Source organism: Grampus griseus (genome assembly GCF_964374135.1).
Source record: "Grampus griseus genome assembly, chromosome: 9".
NCBI classification, from domain to species: domain Eukaryota; kingdom Metazoa; phylum Chordata; class Mammalia; order Artiodactyla; family Delphinidae; genus Grampus; species Grampus griseus.
Window position 1 is genome coordinate 42,066,026 of NC_139003.1, and position 26,003 is coordinate 42,092,028.

The following is a 26,003-nucleotide window of genomic DNA, read 5'->3' on the forward strand; positions in this document are numbered from 1 at the left end:
TAGAACTAGGCTTCTCCTAAAAAAAGACTGCAGTTCTGGTGTACAGTTCTTGTGAGTGAGCTCACAAGTTCAGAATTCTATCATCCACACAATGTGTTTGTTTTCAAGTTCCTTGGGGTTCTGTCTTGCCAAATTAGGATTATATTAGTTTTTTGGAGATGTTAAAGTATTGGTGAGTCTCAGAAAGGTTTTCCACCAGGAGACTCATAGCTGCTTATGAAACTTTTTTCCAGTACCTTTGTCTTTACTGAACATCAAATTTCACACACCAAGGGGCTGAGAAAGGACAGTTTTTTGGCAAGTCAAATAAACCTTTTGTTCAAGAAGAGTCTTCGATCTACAAAACCTAAAAGGTCACCAAAATGTTTTTTTCCAAGAGGAGTTGATGTTTCTTCTTCTGGATGTAGAAGCAGCTACTCTTACTATAAATGTCAGCTTCTCTTTCTGAAAGCTTTGTCTGACCTTGCATCTTGTTGTTAAACTCAGTCTACAGGTTGATTTCTTTCTATTAGTTTGACAATGTTTATTGTGGCCACAGTGGTTAAAATATAGTTGATTCTATATGTGTAAACTGACAGGGAATCAAGAATTAGCTTACAGAAGGGATTTATAGTTTCATTCCTTATACACAGTTTTATTTAAAATTTATTTTAAATGCCTGTACTCATTTCTGATTTCAGGAACAAAATTGGTCCAAGCATTTGAACAGATTAAAAACTCTTTATTGTTTCATGGAAACAAATTTTGCCCTATCCTCAGAACTACTTATCTTGAGAAGTATGATGAAAGGAGGCAAGAATAGAAGTCAGTTTTCTACATTTTCACAACAGAATGTTGGCTCTGCTGCTTGTATCTCAGTGAGAGGGATTTCTTTTCAACCAGCAGTTCAAATAGCAACAGTCCAGCTATTAAGTATAATTTTCTCCTGTGAAGGTTTTTTTTTTAGCAGAAGTGTAAATATGATGTTTAAGAAGGGGGGTCTAGATCTGCATATCCTAATAGTATTGGTCTATGGGAGGAGGGAAAGAGAGACTAACATATACCAGACTTCAGTATTATAGTTTATTTAATCCTCAAGGAGTCCAGGCACATGCGTATTATTAATTTACGATTACAGATGAAGACACTGAGGCTCAGAGATTAAGTTAAAATCAAGTCGGCCTGCTTCAGAGCACCAACACTTTCCAATTTATTTTTGCTGCATCTCTAGGGTCTTTCAACTCTTTTCTGTTGAAGGCCACACACTTGGGTGTGTTGTCTTATTTCCTTACTAAAATACCTTCAGTTTTCATGAAGCATTAATAAAAGAAATATGCATTTAAAGCATACTTCTATACCTTTTGTAAAACCATAATTAATTGAGTCTACTGTATTACCTAATTGCTTTTCTATATAAGAATCTGTATGATACATTTTTCATAATTAGTGTCAAGATTAATTTTCTTCACAAAGTAAATTTATGAACTTTTAACAACTATAGTTATTTTATTAAATGAGCTGGACACACTTTCTCACAGTCTCTCTTAAAACCTATATTTTAGACTTGTCCCCATCCCCAAATTTATATACATACTGTATTCCTTTCCTTTTCAGTTTGACAATAAGTGTGATTGCAGTAAATAAAAACTTTTAAGATCTTTAAAATATTGTGTCTTCTGATCAAAGAACATGATATATATCTACTTATTTAGTTCTTAATTTCTATAAATAATGTTAATACAGATTTTTAGAGATCTTTCATTAGATTTGTTCCCAGGTATTTTCTATTTTTGTTGCATTTTAAAAGATTGATTATATTTGTTAGATATGGGGTTCTATGTATGTTAAGCAAAGCTTGTTAATTGTGTTATTCTAATCTTTTAGATTTCTACTGTTTTTGTTTGCTTTCAGTTACTAGAGGAGGAATGTGCTAAAGTCTTCCATTATAACTGATTTGTCTGTATCTACTTTTAGCTGTGTAAATTCTTGCTTTAAACATTTTTTTTTTTTTTTTTTTTTTTTTTTTTGCGATACGCGGGCCTCTCACTGTTGTGGCCTCTCCCGTTGCGGAGCACAGGCTCTGGATGCGCAGGCTCAGCGGCCATGGCTCATGGGCCCAGCCGCTCCGCGGCATGTGGGATCTTCCCGGACTGGGGCACGAACCCGTGTCCCCCGCATCGTCAGGAGGACTCTCAACCACTGCGCCACGAGGGAAACCCCTTGCTTTAAGCATTTTGATGCAACATCATTATGTGCACAGTTGTTATATAGTCCTTTTATTTTTATGTAATGAGCCTTAAAATTTTTTAAAGTGTATTTGTGTGTATGTGTGTGGTAAGAACACTGAACATGAGATACATCCTCTTAATAGATTTTTAAGTGTACAATATAGGTATTGTTATCTATAGACACATGTTGTATAATAGATCTCTAGAAGTTATTGATCTTGAATAACTGAAATCTTATGTGTGTTGATTAGCGACTTCCCATTTCCTCTTCCCCTCAGCCCTTGGCAATCACTATTCTATTATCTATTTCTGTGAGTTTGACTATTCTAAATACCTCTGATAAATGGAACCATGCAGTATTTGTCCTTCTGTGACTGGCTTAATTTACTCAGCATAATATTCTCATCCATACTGTTGCATGTTATAGGATTTCCTTCTCTTTTAAGGCTGATACTATTCTGTTGTATGTGTACAACACATTTTAAAATCCATTCGACCGTTGATTGTCATTTAGGCTATTTCCATATCTCGGATATTGTCAGTAGGGCTGCAGTGCACATGAGAGTGCTAATATCTCTTCAAGATCCTGTTTTCAATTCCTTTGGATAAATACTTAGAAGTGGAAATGCTGGATCATATGCTATTTCTATTTTTAATTTTTGAGGAACCTCCATACTGTTCTCTTTAGCAGCTGCATAATTTTGCATTCCCATTAACAATGTAAAAGGATTCCCTTTTTTTCACATCCTCACTAATACTTGTCATTTGTTTTTTTGAAAATAGCCATCCTAACAGGTGTGAGATAATATATCATAATGGTTTTGATTTGCATTTCACTGATGATTAATGATATTGAGTGTTTTTTCATATATCTGTTGGCCATTTGTATATCTTCTTAGGATAAATAGCTGTTCAATTCTTTGCCCATTTTTTAATTGTTATTAGTTTTTTGCTAGAGTAATATGAGTTCATTATATATTTTGGATATAACCCCTTATAGAATATATGGGGTATTTTCTCCCATTCCATAGGTTGCTGTTTACCCTTTCGGTGTTTCCTTTGCTATACAGAAGCTTTTTACTTTGATGTAATCTCACTTGTCTTATATCTGATAAGAGATTAATATCATCAAAATAAGAGATAACAAGTGTTGGTGAGGATGTGGAGGAAAGGGAACCCTTGTGCACTGTTGGTGGGAATGAAATTGGTGCAACCACTATTGAAAACAGTATGGAGGCTCCTCAAAAAATTTAAAATTGAACTACCATGTGATCTAGTAATCCCACTTCTGGGTATATATCCAAAAGAAATGAAAACAGAATATTGAAGAGATTATCTGTGCTTCTATGTTTATTGCAGCATTATTCATAATAGCCAAGGTATGGAAATAACCTAAGTGTCTGTTAACAGATGAATGGATAAAGAAGATGAGCTACATATATACACAATGGAGTATTACTCAGCCATGAGAAAAAGGAAATCCTGCCATAGGACATAGATGGACCTTGAGGGCATTATGCTAAGTGACATAAGTCAGACAGAAAGACAAATACTGTATTATATCATGGGATATAATATTAGGATCACGTATTAGTATTTAGTTTGGAATCTAAAAAAAACAAACTTATAGAAACAGAGAGTTGAATGGTGGCTACCAGGGCCTGAGGAGTGTGGGAAGTAGGAAGATATTGGACAAAGGTACAGACTTGCAACTAGAAGATGAATAAGTTCTGGTGATCTATCACATAGCATAATGATTGTAATTAACGTTATTGTTTTATATACTTGAACATTGGTAAGAAAGTAGATCTTAAACGTTCTCACCACAAAAATGAAATGAGAATTTCGTGACGTGATGAAGGTGTTAGCTAACACTGCAGTGGTAATAATACTGTAATATATGTGTATCAAATCAACAGGTTGTATACCTTAAACTTACACAATGTTTTAAGTCAAGTATATCTCAATAAAGCTGAAAAAAAATAACAGAGGGATCCTTGGTAGAGACTCTAAGCTTAATAAAAGGGACAAATTTCTTAAATCCAGTAAAGTTCTGATTATCCATTAGCTGGAATTTTAGTTGGAACCACTTTATGCCTTCCCCATCCATTTTGGGGGAGGAGGTAGGTAGTAAGGTATTTACGCTGGGAGAAGAAAAAATGACAGGAAGTTTGAGAGTAAGATATTAGCACCAAACTCCCAAATTCTGGGTAGTTGATCTATAGAATATACTTATAACAATTTATGCATTCTTTTGACTCTGAGATTCTATGACCTTGCCTGAGCTTACTTTATGAGGCACTTGATAATGTGTTGAAATGAAGTTTGCAGAGATATTCGTGTCCTTGCCTTTTTTTCCACACCACCAGCAAATAAGTTTCTTTAGGGTGGAGATAGCATTGGCCCTCTAGTATCCATTGAATGGCTTTGAATTTATAGCATCGTTTCTAAGAACACTATACTTTAAGCTCCAAGCAATTAAGTTATAAGCAAAGTTCTGGGAAACTATATTCAGGTAAATTGGTTATTACTTGAAAGTATTACCATCTTCAACTGGCACCTCTTGAAATAAAAATCTCTTTGGAATTCTTGAATGAATTATCCATTGTTGTTTTACTTATACAACAAATTCATAATCTGGTTACCACTAAATGTTAAATTGCATGAGACTTTTCAAAGGCCCAAAGAAAAGAATTCCTGGACCCAGTCATAATTATTATTGTGAATGCAGTCCTCTAAAATAAATGTTAATACTGTAATTCACAGCAGAGCTGTACAATTTTTAATGAAATAAAGTACAACCAAAATAAAATGTCATATAGTTAGAATCATAGGTTGTGTCACATTTTCAGACTGACTTCTTTCACTTAAGCATATGTATTTTAGGTTCCTCCATGTCTTTTCATGACTTGATAGCTCATTTCTTTTTATTGATGAATAATATTCCATTGTCTGGATGTACCACAGTTTGTTTATCCAGTCAACTCTTGAAGGACATCATGGCTGCTTCCAGTCTTTGGTGATTCCCTAAACATTCATGTGAAGGTTTTGAGTGGGCATAAGATTTCAGCTCAATTGGGTAAATACCTAGGAGTGTGATTGTTGGATTGTATGTTAAGACTATGTTTAGTTTTGTAAGAAATTGCCGATTTTGTCAGGTTTTTGGATTTCAGCCATTCCATTAAGTGTGTAGCAGTATCTCCTTGTTCTAATTTACAGTTCCTAATGTAGTATTGGGTTTAGCATCTTTACATGTGCTTATTTGCCCTCTGTAGATCTTCTTTGGTTAGGTTATTTGTTCACATCTTTTGACCTTTTTTTTTGTGGTACGCGGGCCTCTCACTGTTGTGGCCTCTCCCGTTGCGGAGCACAGGCTCCGGACGCATAGGCTCTTGGGCCATGGCTCACGGGCCCAGCCACTCCACGGTATGTGGGATCCTCCCGGACCGGAGCACGAACCCGTGTCCCCTGCATCGGCAGGAGGACTCTCAACCACTGCGCCACCCTTTTTGACGCAGTGGTTGCCCTTTCTGACCATTTTTAAATTGGGTTATTTGTTTTCTTATTTCTGAGTTTTAAGAGTTCTTAGTACATTTGACCTACCAAACCTTTATCAGATATGGGTTATGCAAAGATTTTCTCACAGTCCCTGGCTTGTCTTTAGTTTTCTTAATAGTGTCTTTTGTGAAGCTGGGGTTTTTAATTTTAAGGAAGTTCAGTTTATCAGTTTTTTTCTTTCATGGATCATGCTTTTGATGTCATAGCTAAAAACTAATCCTCAAATAAGATCACCTTGATTTTCTCCTATATTATATTTTAGAAGTTTTTTAGTCTGTGTTCTACATTTAGCTCTAAGATACACTTGAGTCAGTTTTTTGAAAGGTGTAAGATCTAGGTCTAGATTTATTTTTTTTTAATGCATGCGTGTCCAAGTCTTCCAGCGCTATTTGTTGAAAAGACTGTCATTTCTCCATTTTGTGCAGTTGTCAAAGCTCAGTTGCCTATAATTGTGTGGATCTGTTTCTAGACCCTCTATTTTATCCCTTTGATCAATTTGTCTATTTTTTTCTCCAGTACCGTGCTGTCTTGATTACTGCAGCTTTGTAGTAAGTCTTAAAGTCAGTTAGTCTCAGACCCTTTTTAAGAGTTTTCTCTTTGCCTTTGGTTATAAGCAGTTTTTACTATGACATGCCTATGTATGGTTGGGTTTTGTTTGTTTTAATTTATCCCTTGCTGGGGGCTACTAATACTTTATGAATCAGTGCTTGATTCTTTTTCTATAGATTCTGGGGACTTCTCAGGTATAATGTCTTTAAGTATAGATTTTACTTAATTCCCTCAGCCCTTTCTGAGATGTAAAGTATGACCTTTATACTATATGCTCTACATCTCTTATGTTCTTTCATATGTTGTTCATCCCTTCGTCATTTTATAGTTTCTTCTGACCTATCTTCCAATTTATCACTTCTTTGTTTGGCTGTGTTCAACCTGCTTAAACCCATTTTTGACTTCTTATTATTGATTATTGTAATATTTAGTTGTATATTTTTAATTCGGTTCTTTATTTAATGGCTTTCAATACCCTCCTGGAATTTTCAATCTTATCTGTTATTTCTGTGCATATGTCAAGCATAAAGTCTATGTCTGATGATGCCAGACATGTTTTTGCATGGTTTGTGAGCTAAGAGTAGTTTTTACATTTTTATAGTAGAAAAAGAAGGAGAGTATACAATTGAGACTGTACGTGGCCTACAAGTCTTAACATATTTATTATCTGGCTTTTTACATAAAAAGTTTGCTGACCCCTGAACTAGATTGAGATTCTTCGTAGATCTGTTTCTGTTGTCTTAGTGATAATGTCTTATCTCCTCCTGTATCTGATTAGTTTTGATGTGGTATTAGACATTGTACCTGAACAATTGTACAGTTAATTTGAGACTAAGATATTAAGTTCTTCCAGAGAAAATTAAATTTGTTTCCAGCAGGCAAACACAGGGACTAACAATCTTTAATCTCCCTCATGCAATCACAGAATGAGATAATTCAAAAGTGGGCTTCAGTATTTTGGAGCACTGCTTTGATTTCTGGTTCTCTCTTATAGTATAACCCTTTGAAGTCCCAAACCAAAACTTGGGGACTTAGCAGAGATCTCATTCTTGGGGTTACCTGACAGCTAAGTGTGTGGAAATGTCTCAACTGCCTCTCAGCTAGCAGGCATCTGCTTCTGTTAGAATTGGCAGAAGAAGAAAAGTGACCCAAAATGTCATGCTCATCTCTGTAGATTTCCACCTTTTCTCTGGTCTTAGCTTTCTAATTCTTTTTTTGCTGTATTAGTAAGCTGTGGCTTTCATACAGGTACTTTTATTATTTTTTAGAGCTCTTCTAGTTCTCAGTTGGTTCACATTACTTTGACAATCATTATTGGAAATATAACTCTCCTCTTATATTTACTTTGCTTATGAATAGTGAAATGCTTTTCTACATTTTTTCACTTCTGCTTTTTTTATATTTTTATTTCAGATAGCCTCATTATTTCCCATGTATGTTGTGGGGTACATTGAGCCAAAAAAATTTCGGAAGATCATCTATATGAACATGGTGACAGTTTTTTGAATATCTTTATTGGAGTATAATTGCTTTACAATGTTTTATTAGTTTCTGCTGTACACCTGGTAACATTTTTAATATTTATAAGTCATATATTAAAATAAGACCTCAGGGTTTATAAAATAGAACTGACTGTTTTATATACCTCCTCTCAAGTAGTATTTAATACATATGATGTTGCTAATATTTAGAAGGATAACTGAATGCCATATTATAGCAACTATACTTTCAACTAGACTGTAGACATTTTGTATTCTCTGAAACTTTAAAAAAATTTTTTTTAATTATTATTGTCACTACTTTTGTAACTGCCTTTTCTCCCTGAGACCTGAGATTTTTAACACTTTGCATGAATTTGACACTCTGTGAAATTTATGTTTTTGCATTATTGTTTTTTTATATTAGTTTCCAAACACATATCCCTTAAAAAAATAAAAATCTTTTAGGTAAGAACATAAAATAAAGCTTCCTTAGTGAGGAAAATCCTCAAGTAGTTCAACAAAAATCAGATTAGAAAACTAATAGTTATAAGTAAGTCTTTCTTATTATATTCCTCCATTATTGAGTTAATAGAAACAATAAGATTTTTCCTGTTTTCTTTGTACCAAGTTAAAAATAGAGGAAAAAAATTAAATTCTGCTATATAGTATTTATGGTGTTGAAAATAATTAGAACCTATCAGTGTGTTGAAATTCTGTTATCACTTGGTCAGGATCTATTTATTAATCTTTTTATGCAAATAAAGTTTGTATTGGAAATGAGTATATCCCTGTAGACAAAGTATGCATTATGCTATCTATCTAATAACTATAAAATGTATTTATTTTCTGCAATTTTCAGGTTTCGGTTCTCCTTTGTTTTGTATTGATGTTTGGAAATCCAATGTATTTATCTTCTTATTATTCTTCGTCTCTATTGATGACATTGGTAAGTGTTTGTTAAGCTTGTGAAGATTTTTTTTTAACCTGTCAAATAGCAAGTTTACCCATTTAATATAGGTTAAAGAGAATAAATAAGGCCCTTTCTGGATTACTGCCCACATGAAAAATTTTTCCCAGATAATGCTTTTTGTCTATCTAATCCTTGCAAAATAATATAAGCAAAGTTTACCTTTTTAAGGCAATGCCCAAGTAAAATTTTTTTAAAATAATAAGGTAATAAGACTTACTTTTTAAAATATGCCATAATTTATGACAAAAATTAGTTATTTCCTTCTAAGTCACTTCAGTAGGCTAAATACTTACTGCAGTGACACTGCCATTGCCCAAAACGTTTTTGGAACTCCTCTGAATTGCCTTCACAGACTCTGGCACATTCTTTTGAATGTCCTCAGTGGTGGCAAATCTTTGTCTTTTAAGGGTGGATTTGATTTTTGGAAATGACCAAAGTCTTGTGAATAAGGTGGGTGATTGGGCTGGGTAATACAGATCTTGATCAAAATATAGTGTGACAACAAAGTAATAAGACCTATTTTCTTGCACGCATAAGGAAATAATCTCTAAAGATAGTTTATAAAGAGGAGTTCCAAACTGTTTTGAGCAGTGGCAACATAATTATAATAAGGGTGTAGTTTCTTCATGTGACTTACTTTCATGGAATAACACTCATTTAGAGTTGTATTTGGAATGGTGGTTCAGTAAATCAGTTTTATTACCTTATAGTCACACTTTCGATATTCATAAGCCAGAACCTGGAATGTTCTCCACTGGAATGTTCCTAGAATATTCTCTTTCCACAATGACCAGAAATGATAACTTACTACAAAAATACCAAAATATAGCACTTTTCCATGTGTGGTGCATTGACTGAATCTTTTGAGATTTAGGTTTTTAACATTTTTTCTCCCCATACCTTTTTTTTTTTTTTGCCTCCCAGTAAGTAATTTCTTCTCTTTATCTCTTCCAAAAGGCATAGGCCCTTTCTTTTCAACATTTTGTCACACTTTTTCAGTATTACAAAGTAGATGACTTGTAATAGTGTGTTCATCAACATCTTTCTATGAAAACATTTTTTATTCTAAAATATAGCACAGATGTAGAAAACCTCATAAAACCAATGTTTTATGTACTTAGTTCTGACTAGTACTGATAAGTACTGATTAATGGACTGTTACTTGTCAAACATCCTTAAACTACCGTCAAGTCAAAACTAGAACTTTTCTAACCATTCTAGAAGCCTTCCATGTAAGCTGCCTCAATCATAACTCCCTTGAGCTGCTCTAAAACAGTAGTGACTATCTTGACTATGGTGATCACTCCAGGCTTTTCTTTATAGTTTTATCACTTAAGTTTCTATTATTATCTATAGGTTTCCAATATGTCTCCCTGTTTTATTCCCCGGGATATTTTTTTTTATCTGGGTCACTGAACATGTGAAGGGTTCTGTGGTCTAGATTTTGCTCCTGAGTCCTCATGGTGCCGCTTTACATCTTCTTTTGTCTTCTGTATTTATATTAATACTTGGGTCTAAAACCTGGACGTGTTCAGATTTAATTCCTTTGGCAAGTATATAGTATTGTTCTTCAGTCAGGAGTCACATATTTATCTGGTGCCTCTCTTTTTATGATCAGCATTTGGTACCAGAACCATTAATTCAGTAGGGATTGCAAAATGATGATATTCCAATCCCTCCTTTACAGTTCACATTTCATATAGGAAAAGTAAAGTACATTTCTAAATGGGGGGAGTTGGGAGGAAGTAGAAAAATATTTGAAGAAATAATGACCAAAAATTTTCCAAATTTGATGAAAATTATAGTCTCAGAGATGAAGAATAACAGTAAATCTCAAATACAAAAAACATAGAGCTAGAGTAAGCATATTATCAAATTGTTTAAGATCAGCAATAAAGAGAAAATCTTCGGAGTAGCAATAGAATTAAGACGTGTTAAATACAGAAGAACAAAGAGTAAGGATGTCAGCAGATTTTTCATAAGAAAAAAGTGCAAGCAACAAAACAGTCAAGAAGCATCTTTAAAATATTTAAAAATACTATCTATGATTCTATATCCAGCAAACATGTCTTTCAAAAATGCAGGCAAAATAAAGACTTTATGACCTTTATGTTAAAGGAGGTCTTTCAGATGAAAAGAATATAATATTAGATGTCAGTCTGGCTCACACAAATGAAGAGCCCTGGAAATGGTAGCTAAAGGTTTTCCTACCATCTGTGACAGAATGGATAGACCTTGAGGGCATAATTATGTGACATAAGTCAGAGAAAGACAAATACTATCTTTTCATTTGTGTCTTCTTTAATTTCTTTCAGCAATGTATTCAGTGTGTAGGTCTTTCACCTCTTTGGTTATGTTTATTCTTAATATTTTCTTTTTGAGACTATTGTAAGTGGGATTGTTTTCTTAATTTCCTTTTTAGATAGTTCATTGTTAGTGTATAGAAATGCAACATAGTTTCTTTGTTGAGTTTGTATCCTGCTACTTTGCAGAACTTGTTTATTCTAACAGTTTATGTGTGTGGGTGTATGTAGAATCTTTAATGTTTTCTACATATAAGATCATGCCATCTGTGAACAGAGATAATTTTACATTTTCCTCCTCAATTTTTCTGGTTTACCCATTTAGTTGTTTTCTTTTTTGCACTAATAAATATTACATGTATATTTTATTATACCCCCTCCTACTTACATGAAAGGTAGCATACTATAGTCTTTTGCATTTTGATTTATCAACCTATTCTGGGTATCACTTAGCAACCTTTCATAGATATCACTCCATATCAGTTCACGGAGATCTTCATTCTTTCTTGTAATTTCATAGTAAGTATTCCCTTCTGCATATTCCATAGATAATTCAACCATTCTCCTAAGTCTGGGCATTTTGTTTATTTCTTGTATTTTGCATTTACAAACAATTGTGCATTGTGTAATCTGGTACATTTATATTTTCCTATTGTTGGAACTTCAGGAATCCTGGCTCATCTTGGGCCAATTAGATGATGCAAAATTCTCCAAATCTTAGTAATACACAGGCCTAAGATTTGTTTCTCATTGGAGCTTTTTGTTTTTCCAACACAAACTTGAGAATAAACGAATACCTTACCAACTTGTAGAGATAGTAGGAGGAGTATTCCTAGTTCCTGCATGTCTTTGTCAGTTCAAGCTGCTATAACAAAAATACCAGAATGGGTGGCTTACATGGAAATCTATTTCTTAACAGTTCTAGATGCTGGAAAGCCCGAGATCAAGGTGTCAGCTGATTTAGTTCTTGATGAGGGCTTTCTTCTTGATTTGCAGACAGATATCTTCATTGTATCCTCCCATGATGGAGAGAGCGATCATCTCTCTCATGTCTGTCCTTAGAAAGGCACTAATCCCATTTATGAGGTTCCCACCCTCATGATCTAATTACCTCACAAAGGGTTCCACCTCTAAATGTGTCACATTGGAGCTTAGGGTTTCAACACAGGATCGGTGGAGGGACGTAAACATTCAGTTGATAGCACCAAGGGTATAGTTTTTGAGGACCCCAGCTGTATGCATGAGTCTTAATTCCAGTTTCTTACCTTTCATAGTCCCAAGTCTTCTGCTGCCTTCCCTTTTAATACAAGCCCATAGTTGTAACCTTGTTCTACAGACCTCCTTAAAAACTGCCAACTCCTTAAAAACTCTCCTAATTAATGTTTTGCTTTTTAAAAATCACCTTCTTTTCTCTGGCACCTGGAAAGTTCCTTTTCTTTCTTATAAATTCAGTTAGATATATATATATTTTTAAACATTTTAAAATATTTGTGGGTTTGGAGAGGAAGGATTTTCATGTTAATTTAGACCACTAATTTTTCTGGATAACTTACATGTATGCTTGCATGGACATACCTTTCACACACCATCTATCTCCTCGGAGGAACTGCCCTGCATAAAACATCCCAAGTAACTCAGTAAGGAATTAACTTGATTCTAGGGTCAACTTGCTGGTACACAAAGCATTTGGCTTTCACCCCAAGGAAATTTTCCATGTCCAAATTCAGAAAAATCAACAATTAAGAAGGAAAATGTCTGGTGATAGCCAAGATGGAAGGGGGTGGCTGTGTAACTTTTGAAATGTAATTTTTAAAAAGTTAATTTAATTTGATTGTGTCATTTTATGTCATATGCATTTTAGGTGATAATTCTAAGGAGAAATAAAATTCAAAGATTGGATGCATCTGAACTCCACTTTTGGGTAAGGGTCAACATTTTTAACACAATTTCTTCAAATCCTTTTTTATTTCTATAAACTGAATACAGATAATATGCTTTAAAAATGAATGATTTATAGTTAGTAAATGTTATAAATAGCTACTTACATAAGGTGGGAAACACTCCTTAGCAATATCTACAAGTCATTTTCAAGAAGTTAGTTCATTTATTTCAGCACTACCCTCAGACCTTTCTTCTTTACTTTTCCTTCTGATATACCCTACTACCTTGCTTTTAATTTTTTTTTCTATTTGCTTTGAGTTTCTTTCTTTACATTTACTAACCTTCTCTTCAAAATAACTCAGTCCGTAGTTCTGTCCCCACTTTCCCTTTTTCTGTTCTCTACATTTATCCATCATCTATCTTTCCTTTGGCTTCCAACTTTAGACTCTTATTATTTTTGTCCTTTTAACATTTTCCCTACAATCTCCCAGTTCCTTTTTATTTCAACTCAGCCACTACCTGATCTTTGTTTGACTTCTTTGCAAATGTACAAATGGATGGCCCATGTTATCTCTATATTTGTATGTTACGTTACAAAGTAAAATAAGTACCTTATTAAGTAGGCACTGCAATGACTAATTCTCGTAGTATCAGACAGATGACATTCTTTTTCTCTAGGTCTTTAATGTACTCCTACTAAAAAATAAAATCTACCATATTAAAGAACTCTGTGATTACATATTATATATTGGTATGGTAAAACTGGAAATGATAAGAGGGTAGATAGCCACTCAGAATATAAACAAACAAAATGGAATGAGTTGCCAGTTTCTTATTGCTGGAAGCATTCTCCCATACCCTATGGTGAAAATACACTTGTTATTGAATGATATGACCCTTCTAATATTTTGATTTTTTTTCTTCAGAACAATTGGCAAAGCTTGTTTTTTTAAAGATTAAACCAAGAAATCAACAGAAAATTTAAAGATTTTTATTTAATAATTTAACTCAAAAGGAAGTCAAAATTTTAATTACAAATTACTGAAAAATGACAACAAATAGAGCAGTATCTGTGGATGTTTAGGGAATTCTGCCAAAGTTGTGTTCAGAGGAAATTTTATTGTCTTAAATATTTTCAGTTTTAGACTGCAAAGAATAAAAAGCTTTCAAGTCAAGAATTTCAAAGAAACAAAAATCTAAGGAGAGAACAGTTAAGATATATTGAATGTTCAGCTTATACTTACGTTTTAAAACTGATATAATTAATACCATCAATCTCTTGCAAAAGGGAGAAATTAGTCATGGTAGTCATCTGAACAACACAGAAAACATTCTGGCTTTTTATGTCTTTTTTCTGGAAGACCGTCAAAAAGAAATAGCAAAGCTATTTTGTGAAATAGCACTTTTTCTTACAAAAACACCTGTTTTTGTAGGAAAAAGGGATAATCCATTCTTGTCAAATTGGGTTCATCCCACGAATGCAAAGATGTTTCTGGAAAATTTATAAATATAAATTGTCACACTAGCAAATTAAAGGAGAAAAATACTTTATGATCATCTCATTAGATGCAGAAAATAAATTTCATAAAATTAAACACCCATTTATGATAAAAACTCTTAGCACAGAAGAAATAACAGGGAGTTTACTTAACCCAATAAAATTCTTCAGCAGTCATTGGTTTTGCAGGAGAGATATTTGGAGTATTCCATTTATGAAGATCAAGATAAATATGTTTTTTCACATTTTATTAAAGGTTCAAACATGTAAAAGCAAGAAAGTAAATAACAGGATTAGAAAAGAAATGGAAAGAAAAATCAAAATTTATTATATCATTATTTACATGTAAAACAAAATAATTATAAGAAATTATAAAAATTCAATAACATGGCTAGGTATAAGATTAATATTCAAAAGTTAATTGCATTTCTGTTCTTTGGCAACAAACAAAAAACATATTTTTGAAAATATGCTATATATATTAGGGAGAAAAAAATACATAGTATCTGAATAAATCTAATATTTTTGAAATTTAAATTTTTTTTAAATGTGTAAAAGCATTTATCATGTAATAAGGATAAGGAAAATTACAACTTGAATGAGAAAAGGCAATAAAGAGATGTTAACACCCAGATGAGTAAGATGTTGGGATTATTTGGCAAGAATTTTAAAGCAGTCATCATAAAAATACTTCAGTGAGCAATTATAAGTACTCTAGAAGCAAACAAAATATCACCAAAGAAATCAAAAATTTTTTTTAAAAAAAGGAATAACTTGGGAATTTAAAAAAAAATAATAACTTGAAAAATACTGTAACTTAAATAAAAAACTCAGTGAATGAGCTTCATAGAAGAATGAATATAACAAAGAAAGCAATCAGTGTACTTGAAGATAGAATAATAGAAATTACCCAATCTAAACAACAGAGGAAAAGTAACTGGAAAAAAATGATAGAGGCTTAGGGAAATGTGGGACAATAATAGAAGATTTAATATTTGTATTGTGCGAGTTCCACAGGAGAGGAAAAAGAGTGGGGCTGAAAAAGTATTTGAAGAAGTAATGGCGTAAAATAGATAGCTAGTGGGAAGCAGCCACATAGCACAGGGAGATCAGCTTGGTGCTTTGTGACCACCTAGAGGGGTGGGATAGGGAGGGTGGGAGGGAGGGAGATGCAACAGGGAAGAGATATGGGGACATATGTATATGTATAACTGATTCACTTTGTTATAAAGCATAAACTAACACACCATTGTAAAGCAATTATACTCCAATAAAGATGTTAAAAAAAAAAAGAGAAGTAATGGCTGAGAACTTTCCAAATTTGGTAAAAGACGTAACTCTATAGAGTCAAGAAACTGAGTTAATCCTAGGTAGGATAAAGCCAACAAAATCCATGCCAAGACACATCATAATTCAACTTCTGCAAACGAAAGGCAAAGAAAAAGTCTTGAAAGCAGACAGAGGGAAATGATGCATTACCTTTAGGGCAAAACTGATTCGAATTTACAGCAGACTTCTCATCTGAAACTATGGGAGCCAGAAGGAGGTGGCACAACATTTGTCAAGTGCTGGAAAGAATTGTCAACCACAAGTTATATATCCAATGAAAGTGTCTTTTAGGAATGAAGGGGAAAGTAAAACATATTCTCAGATGAAGGAAAACTAAGAATTTGTTGCTAGCAGAGCAACCCTTAAATAATGATTAATAGAAATCCTTGAAACAGGAAGTAAATGATGAGAGACGGAATGTTAGAACATCCAGAAGAAGTAAAGGACAACAAAATGGATGCACATAGGTCTAAATATAATAGACTGTTCTTCTCTTGAATATTTCCTTTCATGTGTTTTTGTTTATTTTGTTGTTCTTTATCTAGATATTTGAGTCCAGCTTTTCATTTATTTCCTTTACTCTCATTTTTATTGATAAAAGTTTATGAGGCCATGAATTTTCTTCTGATCATTGCTTTACATGCATCCCTTAGTTTCTAATATGTAGTTTTCATAACCATATTTAAAAAAATTTTTTTTTGAGTTTGTATTTCCCTTTCACTCAAGACTTACTAATAAGAGGTTTAATTTCCAGGAGGAGGGCCTTTTGGTCTTCTGACTTATATCTATTTTGTTTATTTTCTAGATAATTCAAGGAAGTGCTTGGTTTTGTGGGACAATCATTCTGAAATTTCTGACATCTAAAATTTTAGGTGTTTCAGACCATGTAAGTACTTTCTGGTTAAAACATTAGAATTTATATACATATTTAGTTGGATGAAGACTTTGAAACCATCTATTTTTAAATGAAACCTCTTCATTTTATAGAGGTTAAGTGACTTCTTCAAGGTCCCAAACTAGTTATTGGCAGAGTCAGTACTAATACCCTGCAGATCTTTTCAACCCACTAAGAAGAAAGTATATCAATGAATGGTGACTTAGCCTTCTAGGAAAAAAAATATGTTAAGTAGTTGTTTATATTTTGGTTAAAATACAAGTAGTTTGTTTAATAAGTTATTAATTCATTGTAAATGTTAACATATGAAGAGTCTGTACTCAGCTTTGCAATATAGAAGTCAAGATCTCAATATAATTTTATTTATAATTATAGATTAAAATTAAGATGTGATTTGATATTTTTAAAGTTTTTCTTGTATAAAGAGAATGATAAAACTTCTCTGTCTTTTCAACTTCTGGAAAATATATGGACCACATCCCTCATGCATGTTGTTTCTGTCTGTTTTAAGGCTAATACCTCAAATAATGGCCCTTTTCAAAGCAAAAGTTCCTATTTACTAGTTTGTTTTGGGAATAGAAAACAATGCATGATTTTAACTTTTGATTTTTCAGCACTCTCTGTTTGGATATGAGGATAGATGAGTGTATCATACAATAATCTACTCTGAAATTTACCTTATGTAGTACTCTCCAATTAGGACTCTGTCTAATGCTGAAATTGCTTCAACTTTAACAAGGGATTATAGATAGTTATTCTCTTAAAATGTCAAATGCTGTCACTATCCAGGAGAATTGAGTCTGCATACATGTTCATGTTAAATAAAATTTCAAAATGTAAGGATTTATTTGCCATTTATTGTTAGATCTGCAGAGTGGTTTATTAGGTTTATTTGTTGTTCTTAAATTTTTATTCTGTAGGGGGTATACATTTTATGGTAAATTTATTTAGGCCTCCTAAGTTATTTATTAAGTTGGTCTGTTATTTTCTTTCTTGCCTTGCTCCACATTGTCACCCAGCTCTTTACAAATCCTAAGACACACACATACACACACACACACACACACACACACACCTTGGTATTCTTAAGTGACTTCTGTGTGACAGCTGTGAGAAAGACTTGAAACTAAAGTGGCTTGGTTAAATTGTAATTAGTCACCAGGCCTATTCTAAATTAGAAAAATAAAGTTAACTGTAAATTATCCTTGCTACTGGTAGATAAGGGGAATCATGAATAAATGAAAACCATAGATAATCATCAAAGTTGATATATAATAATTTATGTCCTTTTAAAGTAGTTTGAGTTAATGTTTTACATGCCAAACATTTTTCTTTATCTGGCCTTCTAAGAATGCAGTATAAAAACAATTGTCTCACCAAAGTAGGTAATAAATAATCAGTAGAAAATAGCTCTACATTGGATTTTGTTGGTGGTGTTTATTTTAAAGTTCTTTGAGATCAAGTAACTAAATCAAAGGAGTATGTATAGTTGTTGTAATTCTCTTGAAGAATAACTCTCATAGTTAATGGCTTGAATGTATGTCTGAAAAATTCAAGAAGCACCAAAAATTGTGCTTAATGTATGAGGCTTTGTGAAAAATGACAGTGCATGGAAAATTTGTTCATGATTTACAATGTGTGGTGAAAGGAGTTAACTGAAATTGGTTTTTTCTTGGTAAGTGATCTGATTATAAAATCTCATGATCAACTGCATGGTGGTTTGTGCCCAGCAAATGTTGATTTTAGCTCATTCTTTACATTATCACCTTCTCTGCTTGCTTTTTCTGAACTTCTTTTTCCTTTTCATTTCTCTTGCTATTTCTGTTTGTTTTCAATTTTCTTCATAATTCAGCGCATAATGTGATTCACTGTATTTTTTGTTTTTTTGGAGAGTCATCCATGTACCTTGGATTTATCTTCTCTGTAGACTTTGTTACTATTACATCAAACCAATTATTATTAACTATAATTATTTGTGTAATTTTAATTTGTTTTTATTTTCTTCCAGATTGGCCTGAGTGACCTTATTGCAGCCAGAATCTTAAGATATACAGATTTTGATACTTTAATTTACACCTGTGCTCCTGAATTTGACTTCATGGAAAAAGCGGTATGAATGTTTCTTTTTTTCTCCTCTACAGGTATGATGGGTTCTTGCTCTTAAGTTTTCCCTTTAATCTGAAACTCAAAAGTTTTATTCAGAAACACCCAATTTACTTACTCTATCATTTTTTTACGGTAACTTTTGCTAATTATATGGCCTTCCTCACCTGGTTTCTTATGTGTAAAATCAGTAAACAATGGCCCCTACCAGGGCAAGTGCCTAACATACTGTATGACCCATAGTCAATTACTGTTACTACAGTTCAATTACTTTTAATAATCTGGGTCAGTTGGAGGACCACTCAGGAAATATAAACCCAAATTCTTGTTTTTGTTTTTTAAAAATTCAGGGTTTTTTTCACTTAATATCCCAAATATTACAAACTTTTAAAATAAGACATTGCCAAGAAAGATATACTACTAATCATCTATTATTCTCTTATCTATCCAATCAGTCATACATTTATTCAAAAACAATTATTGACCACTAATTATCTGTGAGGCAGTTTGTAGTCGGACTATGAAGAGTAAAATTACTTGATTCCTGCCTTCAAGAAATATATGATTTTGTTACATGGTAAATCACTCTTTATCACAATTCATGAGAATTATTTAGCTGCTGCTATTATTTTATTACTTATTCATACTTACAGTAATTACTTAATGTAACTTTCTTCATTGTTAGTTCTGTAGTTTCACAAATGAAAATAATAGAATTTGCAGCCCAGGAAATGATAATCTAGGGCCCAGGGATCAGTAAACACGCATTTTAAACTTACTATTATATAAATAAAGCAAAGATAAAGCCAAAAGAAAGGAAAAAATAATATCCATAGCTAATTTTAATAGTTTTTATCATTAAAACTATTTGATATATTTGTGTAACTATTTTATATTTTTGATTCTTGTATTAGAACATGAAACTCAATAAATATATAGTCTGTTAATGACAAAGATATCTTTTACCTTTATGAAATCTTATTGTGACACTCAAATTGACATACATTTTTATTCATTTAATGTAAAATTTAATAAATAATTATTTTGAATAATTTGCTATATTTCAGACGCCGCTGAGATACACAGAGACATTGTTGCTTCCAATCGTTATTGCGATTACTTATTTTATCTTTAAAAAGGTATTTAAAATTTTTTTCACTTGCTTTTGGGTTCACGACAAGGACTTAGATTAATGCTAATAGCTCAGAATTCTGTCTTACTTTTAGGATGAACTCTTCCTTCCCTAAAAAACTTCTTTTATTCAGATTTTTCTTTATCTAGTATTATGTGGGTGTTTTTCTGAAAGCCACATTAGAAAAGATATTTTTACTCATTCTTTCGAAAGAAATTTGTCAGTTACCATGTTCTAAGAACTACGTTAACAAAGTAGGTACACTGAGATAAATAAAACAAGCCCAGCCCTATCTTGAAACTCACAGTCTGAGCCGGGGGGAACATTCAGCAAATAATTTCCCAAATGATTAAATAATTGCAATTGTTATAGGTACTAAAAAAGAAAAGTACAATGACCACTTTGGTATCTTTCAAATATAAAGCACATTCAAAAAAGTCTTGATCCATTTTGAGACATGAACAGGAGAAATTTGTATAGCCAGTAAAATATCATTCTCTACTGTTCACTGTGTTCACAAAAAACCAAAATGTTATCACAGTAGAAGAAATAATGTTTAAAATACCACTGGAAGATTTTCTTGGTCTGGGAGTAGTTTATCCAAAAGTCTGGTTAAAGACAGTGGGTCCTCAGTTTTTAGCAATTTTGAACCATCTTTGTTTTTATTGTTTAAAAGTTGTCCTGCCTTAAGTCAGTATGTATTTTATGCTTTTAAGCAGATAGCAATAACATGATTTCTCTACTGTCATACGAAGTGTGATTCTGTTGAAGCCAGTGTTCTAAATTTAAAGTCAAATTGTCTATCTTCCCTATGTATTTCCAGTTCCCACATTTCTCATTCCTTTGTTTTCACATAGAAGATGAATAATTTATGAGTGAGAAAGGCATCTCCCTGTACATCTCTGTTGTTTCACCCTTGATCCAGTTCTCTAGGGACCATGTGGAAAGAGTCAGGATAGATACAAATGGGTAAACTACACACAGGTTTGCTGCTTTCCATTGCTTTGGCCCTACTTAGCTCAAGTTGCATATTTTCTCCACTAGCCTATTTCTCTATTCCATCATGGCAATTTGTGTTTTTCTTACAAGGCTCCACTTGGGGGGGGACTAATGCAAGAATTAACTGTTCAGAGGGGAGATATCTAGCACAGGAGAAAATGATAACTAGATCTACTATTAACTATTTTAAAAATAAAGATACAAGATCTAAGACTCATAAACATCATACTAGCCCCCAAACATACCACAGCTCAAACCGTGCACGTGCAGTAGCAGGCGCACTCACGCATGCATTCACGCATGCACACACACACACACACACACACACACACACATCCCTGCAGCCATTAAAGCTTAACTCCTTTCTGCATCCACATAAACACCTCAGTCTTTAATTGTCCTATTATGGCTTATTTTCCACCTCAGGGCTACTTCTGATGTTCATTTAACTTTTCACTTGTGTGAAATCACTTCTGAGAAGGAAAGGAGGAAGGCATGTCTAGTATGATTTCCTGTAACACTACTGAATCTTAGTCTCCTATAAATGCATATATTCGGTTATCTATACCTTTGAATAGGCTTTTGCTTGCCAAAAAGACTGATAATCTCATTTTCATTATTTGAAACATTCGTCCATGCCAGATGCCCTTGAATCAATGAGAGAAGTTAAAAATTCTAAACTTAGATTTAATTTAACATTAGAGTCGAAATTTTATTACGTATTTTTTCATTGTTTATCTGTGGGTTATAAGCCACATATCATGCAGAGTGCAAAATTTTAAGTTCCCTGTAAATTTCTTAAGTTGTGTGTAATTGCTGCTAAAACCTCTTTGGCCAAAGTTATCTTCCACATTTTTTGCCTTCACTTCTCCCTCTCTCATCATCATCTGGTACACCAGGGAAGTCCCATTTTGATAAGTGCTCTTAAGCCTTCTGTAGCAGTCACTTCAGGCTGAGGTAGATCAGGGAAGCAGATACGCCATAGCTAATTTTATAATAATCAGGAGTTTGAGTGAAGCAGGCATATAGACTGTGTAGATAGAGAGAAATTCCTAATTCGCTTAGAAGGTCAAGATAAAATAGTCTCTGAAAGTACCTGGAGGAAGCTGCCTCCTTTGTGGAAACCAGTCCCCCACAACCCACCTGCCTCCCAGTAAAATATAAACTTAAACACTGGTAAGAAGTTATCCACATATAAAAAGCTTAGAATTTTAGAGCTGAAAGATTTACTCCAAAACTTTTTTTTTTAATAGAAAAGGAGGTTACAACTTTTGCCTGAGGTAGAGCTGGAACTAAACTGTTTCTGAGGACTCATTTTAACAATAAAAATACTTCTTTCTAGTGGGGGTATTTTTGTTAATGAATCAGGACATTTTAAACATCACTTAATTCCTTAGAAATTTCATCGATTTGATTCTATTCACAGGCTTTTCGTGATATTTTACGTGTCTTATCTGCAAACACTTATCTGAGGTAATTATTTCATAGTTGTTTTTAAACCATACTATATTCAGTTATTAAATAACTTACTGTAATATCAGTTTTTCAAATGAATATACATTAAACTTAAGCATTATGATTACAACAGGAAACATGAACCAAACTTAGATGTCTTCTTAAAAAAAAAGACCGAATGTATTATTCTTATGGCTGTCTCTCTTTTATGCATTTGGACTTGTTTTGAAGGGTTTATATTTGTGAATTAACTCAAAGTTTAAATTGATTTAGTTTAATTTTAATATACCACTACAATTTAAAGTCAGTAAACAGAAGTAAGCTAAAGTTTTATTTTGGCGATTCTTTTTTTTTTTTTGAACTTTCAGAGAAAACATACTTGTTTTTCTGAATATTCATGAAATAACTTTTCCTACATTATTGTTAAAACTGCTTGTTTTATTGCATTTCTTTGTAGTTTTCTTAGTCACTAGAATTATGGGATAAATATGAGCAAAATATAACTCAAATCACACTTTGCTATAGGACATGAGAATTGTGAAGAAAACTTCCTTCTGAGGAAAATTTTACCCAGATTACATTTTATATTTGTAGATATGTTCATTAGATGGATTATTTTTAATAAAATTTATTTTAGGACAGCTTTAGATTTACAGAAAAAATTCTGAAGATAGAATAGAGTTTCCATGAACCCTGTACCCCATGCTTATATTTTCAGTAAACAGTTTTGTATGGTAGCCAGAAGAGCTAATTAGAATCTTATGGTTGAAATGGTAACATCTTGTTTGTTGAAATTGTTTCCAAATCAAGAGGGTTAGTAGATCCACTCTACTTTGTTCTGGTCAGATGGAGCCTGGGGGAACATGTCTTGACATTCTAAAAAGAATGTTTTTAGAGCCCTGAAAACTGTTCACTTAAGGAATGCATGAAAAGACCTGGGATATTTAATTGAATAATAGAAGATTGAGGGGTACATGGCAGCTGTCTTCAAACATTTGAGAGAGTATAATGTGCAAGATGACAGACTTGAGGGAGCCAATTGGTGGAAGGAAGATACTTCGCTCAAAGTTAGGAGGTCCTTTTTGGCGATTACATTCCTGAAAGTGATGGCTATGGGCAGAGTGGCCTTTAAATCACAAAAATAATACAGTTGACTGTTGAACAACATGGATTTGAACTGCATGGGTCCACTTATTTGCAGATGTTTTTCCCAATAATAAATACTACACTATTACTAGATCTGTGGTTGGTTGAATCCCGGGATACAGAGGGACCAAGTATATGGAGGGCCAACTATAACTTATACTCGGACTTTCAACTGCGCCCCTCACCTCCATGTTGTTCAGGAGTCAACTATATGCTTATAGTAATACAATCAGAAAAAATAGTATATCAAGAAAAGGGGAAATGTTCCCCTCTCTTCAGTGTACTCCTCAATTAGTGCTGATTGTAAGTGGCTTTGTATGTATCATTCCAGAAAACACTTCTGAAAACCCAATGTATTGTTTAAATGGTATTATTCTGTAACTTTTATGTAACAGCGTGTCTTGGGCATCTGCCTAGATCTTCCTCATACGTTGTGGTAGTCTCCACGTTTTATTGTTCAGCATCATGAGTGACTATCATGTAATTAGCCATTCCCACATCAGTGGACATTTAGATTATATTTACCTTTTTGTCATAACAACCAGTGCTATGAGTAATTAACATCCTTGTACACATTCATTTGAACACTTATTTCAGTATTTAAAATATTGAATATTTGAAATATTTGATACGGGACTGCTAGACCATAAGGTATGAATTTTTATAATTTGATGGATACTGAGAACTTATAATGGTGAGAGTGTCCATTTCTCTGCATCTCCATGAACACCACTGTTATTAAACTTATAACATTTTCTAACTGATAGTTTTTTTAAAAGTAACTCACCTTACAAGTCTTTGCCAGTGAAGTTTTACATCTTTCCATAAGTCTGTTGGCTATTTGTGTTTCTTTTTTTCTTTTTTTCTTTTTTTTTGCGGTACGCGGGCCTCTCACTGTTGTGGCCTCTCCCGTTGCGGAGCACAGGCTCCGGACATGCAGGCTCAGCGGCCATGGCTCACGGGCCCAGCCGCTCCACGGCATGTGGGATCTTCCCGGACCGGGGCATGAACCCGTGTCCCCTGCATCGGCAGGCGGACTCTCAACCACTGCGCCACCAGGGAAGCCCTGCGTTTCTTTTTGACCATTTGGAAATTGATTTGTGGTGTCTTTTTATATTATAGACAATAATCTTTTGTCTATTATGTCTATAACATAGTTTATTCTAGGATATCAATATATAGTTTATTAATGGTCATTGCTTTATAGAAGTTTAAAATTCATATACAATCACAGCTGTACACTTGCTCTGTTTTCTGTGTTAACTTCTGTGCTTAGAAACACTTCACATCAAAATCGTAGAAGTATTTCCCCATATTCTCTTTCATAGTTTTCATTTTTTGCCAAATAAATATGTGTATATATAAAGTATATAATACAATGATTTGATATACATATATGTTGTAAAGTGATCACCACAACCAAGTTAATTAACACATCCAACACCTCACAGAGTTACCTTGTGTGTGTGTGAGAACACTTAAGGGCTACGCTTTTAGCAGATGTCAAGTATATAATGCAGTTTTATTAACTATAGTCACTATGCTGTACATTGCTTCCTCAGAATTCCTTCATCTTATAACTAAAAGTTTGTACCCTTTAAAGAACATCACGTCATTACCCTCAGTCCCCAGACCCTGGCAACCACCAGTCTACTCTCTGTTTCTGAGTTTGACTTTTTTTTGGTCTTTTTTAGATTCCACATGTGAGTGATACCATAAAATATTTGTCTTTCCCTGTCTGCCCTGTTTCACATAGCGTAATGCCTTCCAGGTTCATCCATGTAGTTGCAAATGACAGGATTTCCTTGTTTTTTATGGGTGAATAATAATCCATTGCATATATGTGCCACATTTTCTTTATTCATAGTTGCCCTAAAACAAATGGACTGCCAGATATTTCTCCAACAAAGATGGGTTTATTGGGGGTCAGCAGAGGATTGCACTTTGAGGTTTATAACCATGGTGAGCCACATGCAAGTCCCTGCACAGCAACGACTTTCATAGAGGGGAAAACGAAGTTGGGAGAGCTATAGTAAACCAAAAGTCCATGGCTTTTCATTGGCTGAATCCTTGCCAGGAAAGAAGAGGAATCCTCCTTCTTCCTGTTGGACTCTGCTGTTGTTACAGGGCATGAAAGTTCCTCCTTCTTGTCTCCAACTCTATTTAATTGAGATTTCTATTTATTATTTTTTTTTACTTTCCCCCTTTTGATCAAGACCTTTCTCTGAAAGCATCATTGATCAAGAGTCAGGTTTTCTAGTTTCAGCAGCTTTTTGTCCCTCAGTGCCAGGAAGGACCTTTCCTGAGTGTAGTGTCTCACATCAGAGGAAAAGTGCACAGATTGGAAACCTATTGAGGTCACATGCGAGTAACAAGGAGGGGTGAGAGGGAGAACTCACAGGCACTTTTTTATCTAAAGTTCATATGTTATCAAGATACTAAATATCTGTGATCATCTGAAGTGTTATGTCATCCTTAAAAGTTTGATGACAAACTT

At 33.5% G+C, this 26,003-nt stretch overlaps 1 protein-coding gene across 1 annotated transcript in view; it reads left to right on the forward strand.

Moving 5' to 3' along the window:
* Positions 1 to 26,003, forward strand: part of DPY19L2 (dpy-19 like 2) — a gene marked incomplete at both ends in the record, with an annotated part of 87,420 nt that overhangs the window by 35,020 nt on the left and 26,397 nt on the right. The window contains 7 exons of the mRNA XM_082661699.1: positions 7,728 to 7,805; positions 8,655 to 8,741; positions 12,930 to 12,989; positions 16,582 to 16,662; positions 18,680 to 18,781; positions 19,842 to 19,913; positions 22,332 to 22,378. Of these exons, the coding sequence (XP_082517825.1) occupies positions 7,728 to 7,805; positions 8,655 to 8,741; positions 12,930 to 12,989; positions 16,582 to 16,662; positions 18,680 to 18,781; positions 19,842 to 19,913; positions 22,332 to 22,378 (527 nt within the window). The remainder of the gene's footprint in view (positions 1 to 7,727; positions 7,806 to 8,654; positions 8,742 to 12,929; positions 12,990 to 16,581; positions 16,663 to 18,679; positions 18,782 to 19,841; positions 19,914 to 22,331; positions 22,379 to 26,003) is intronic.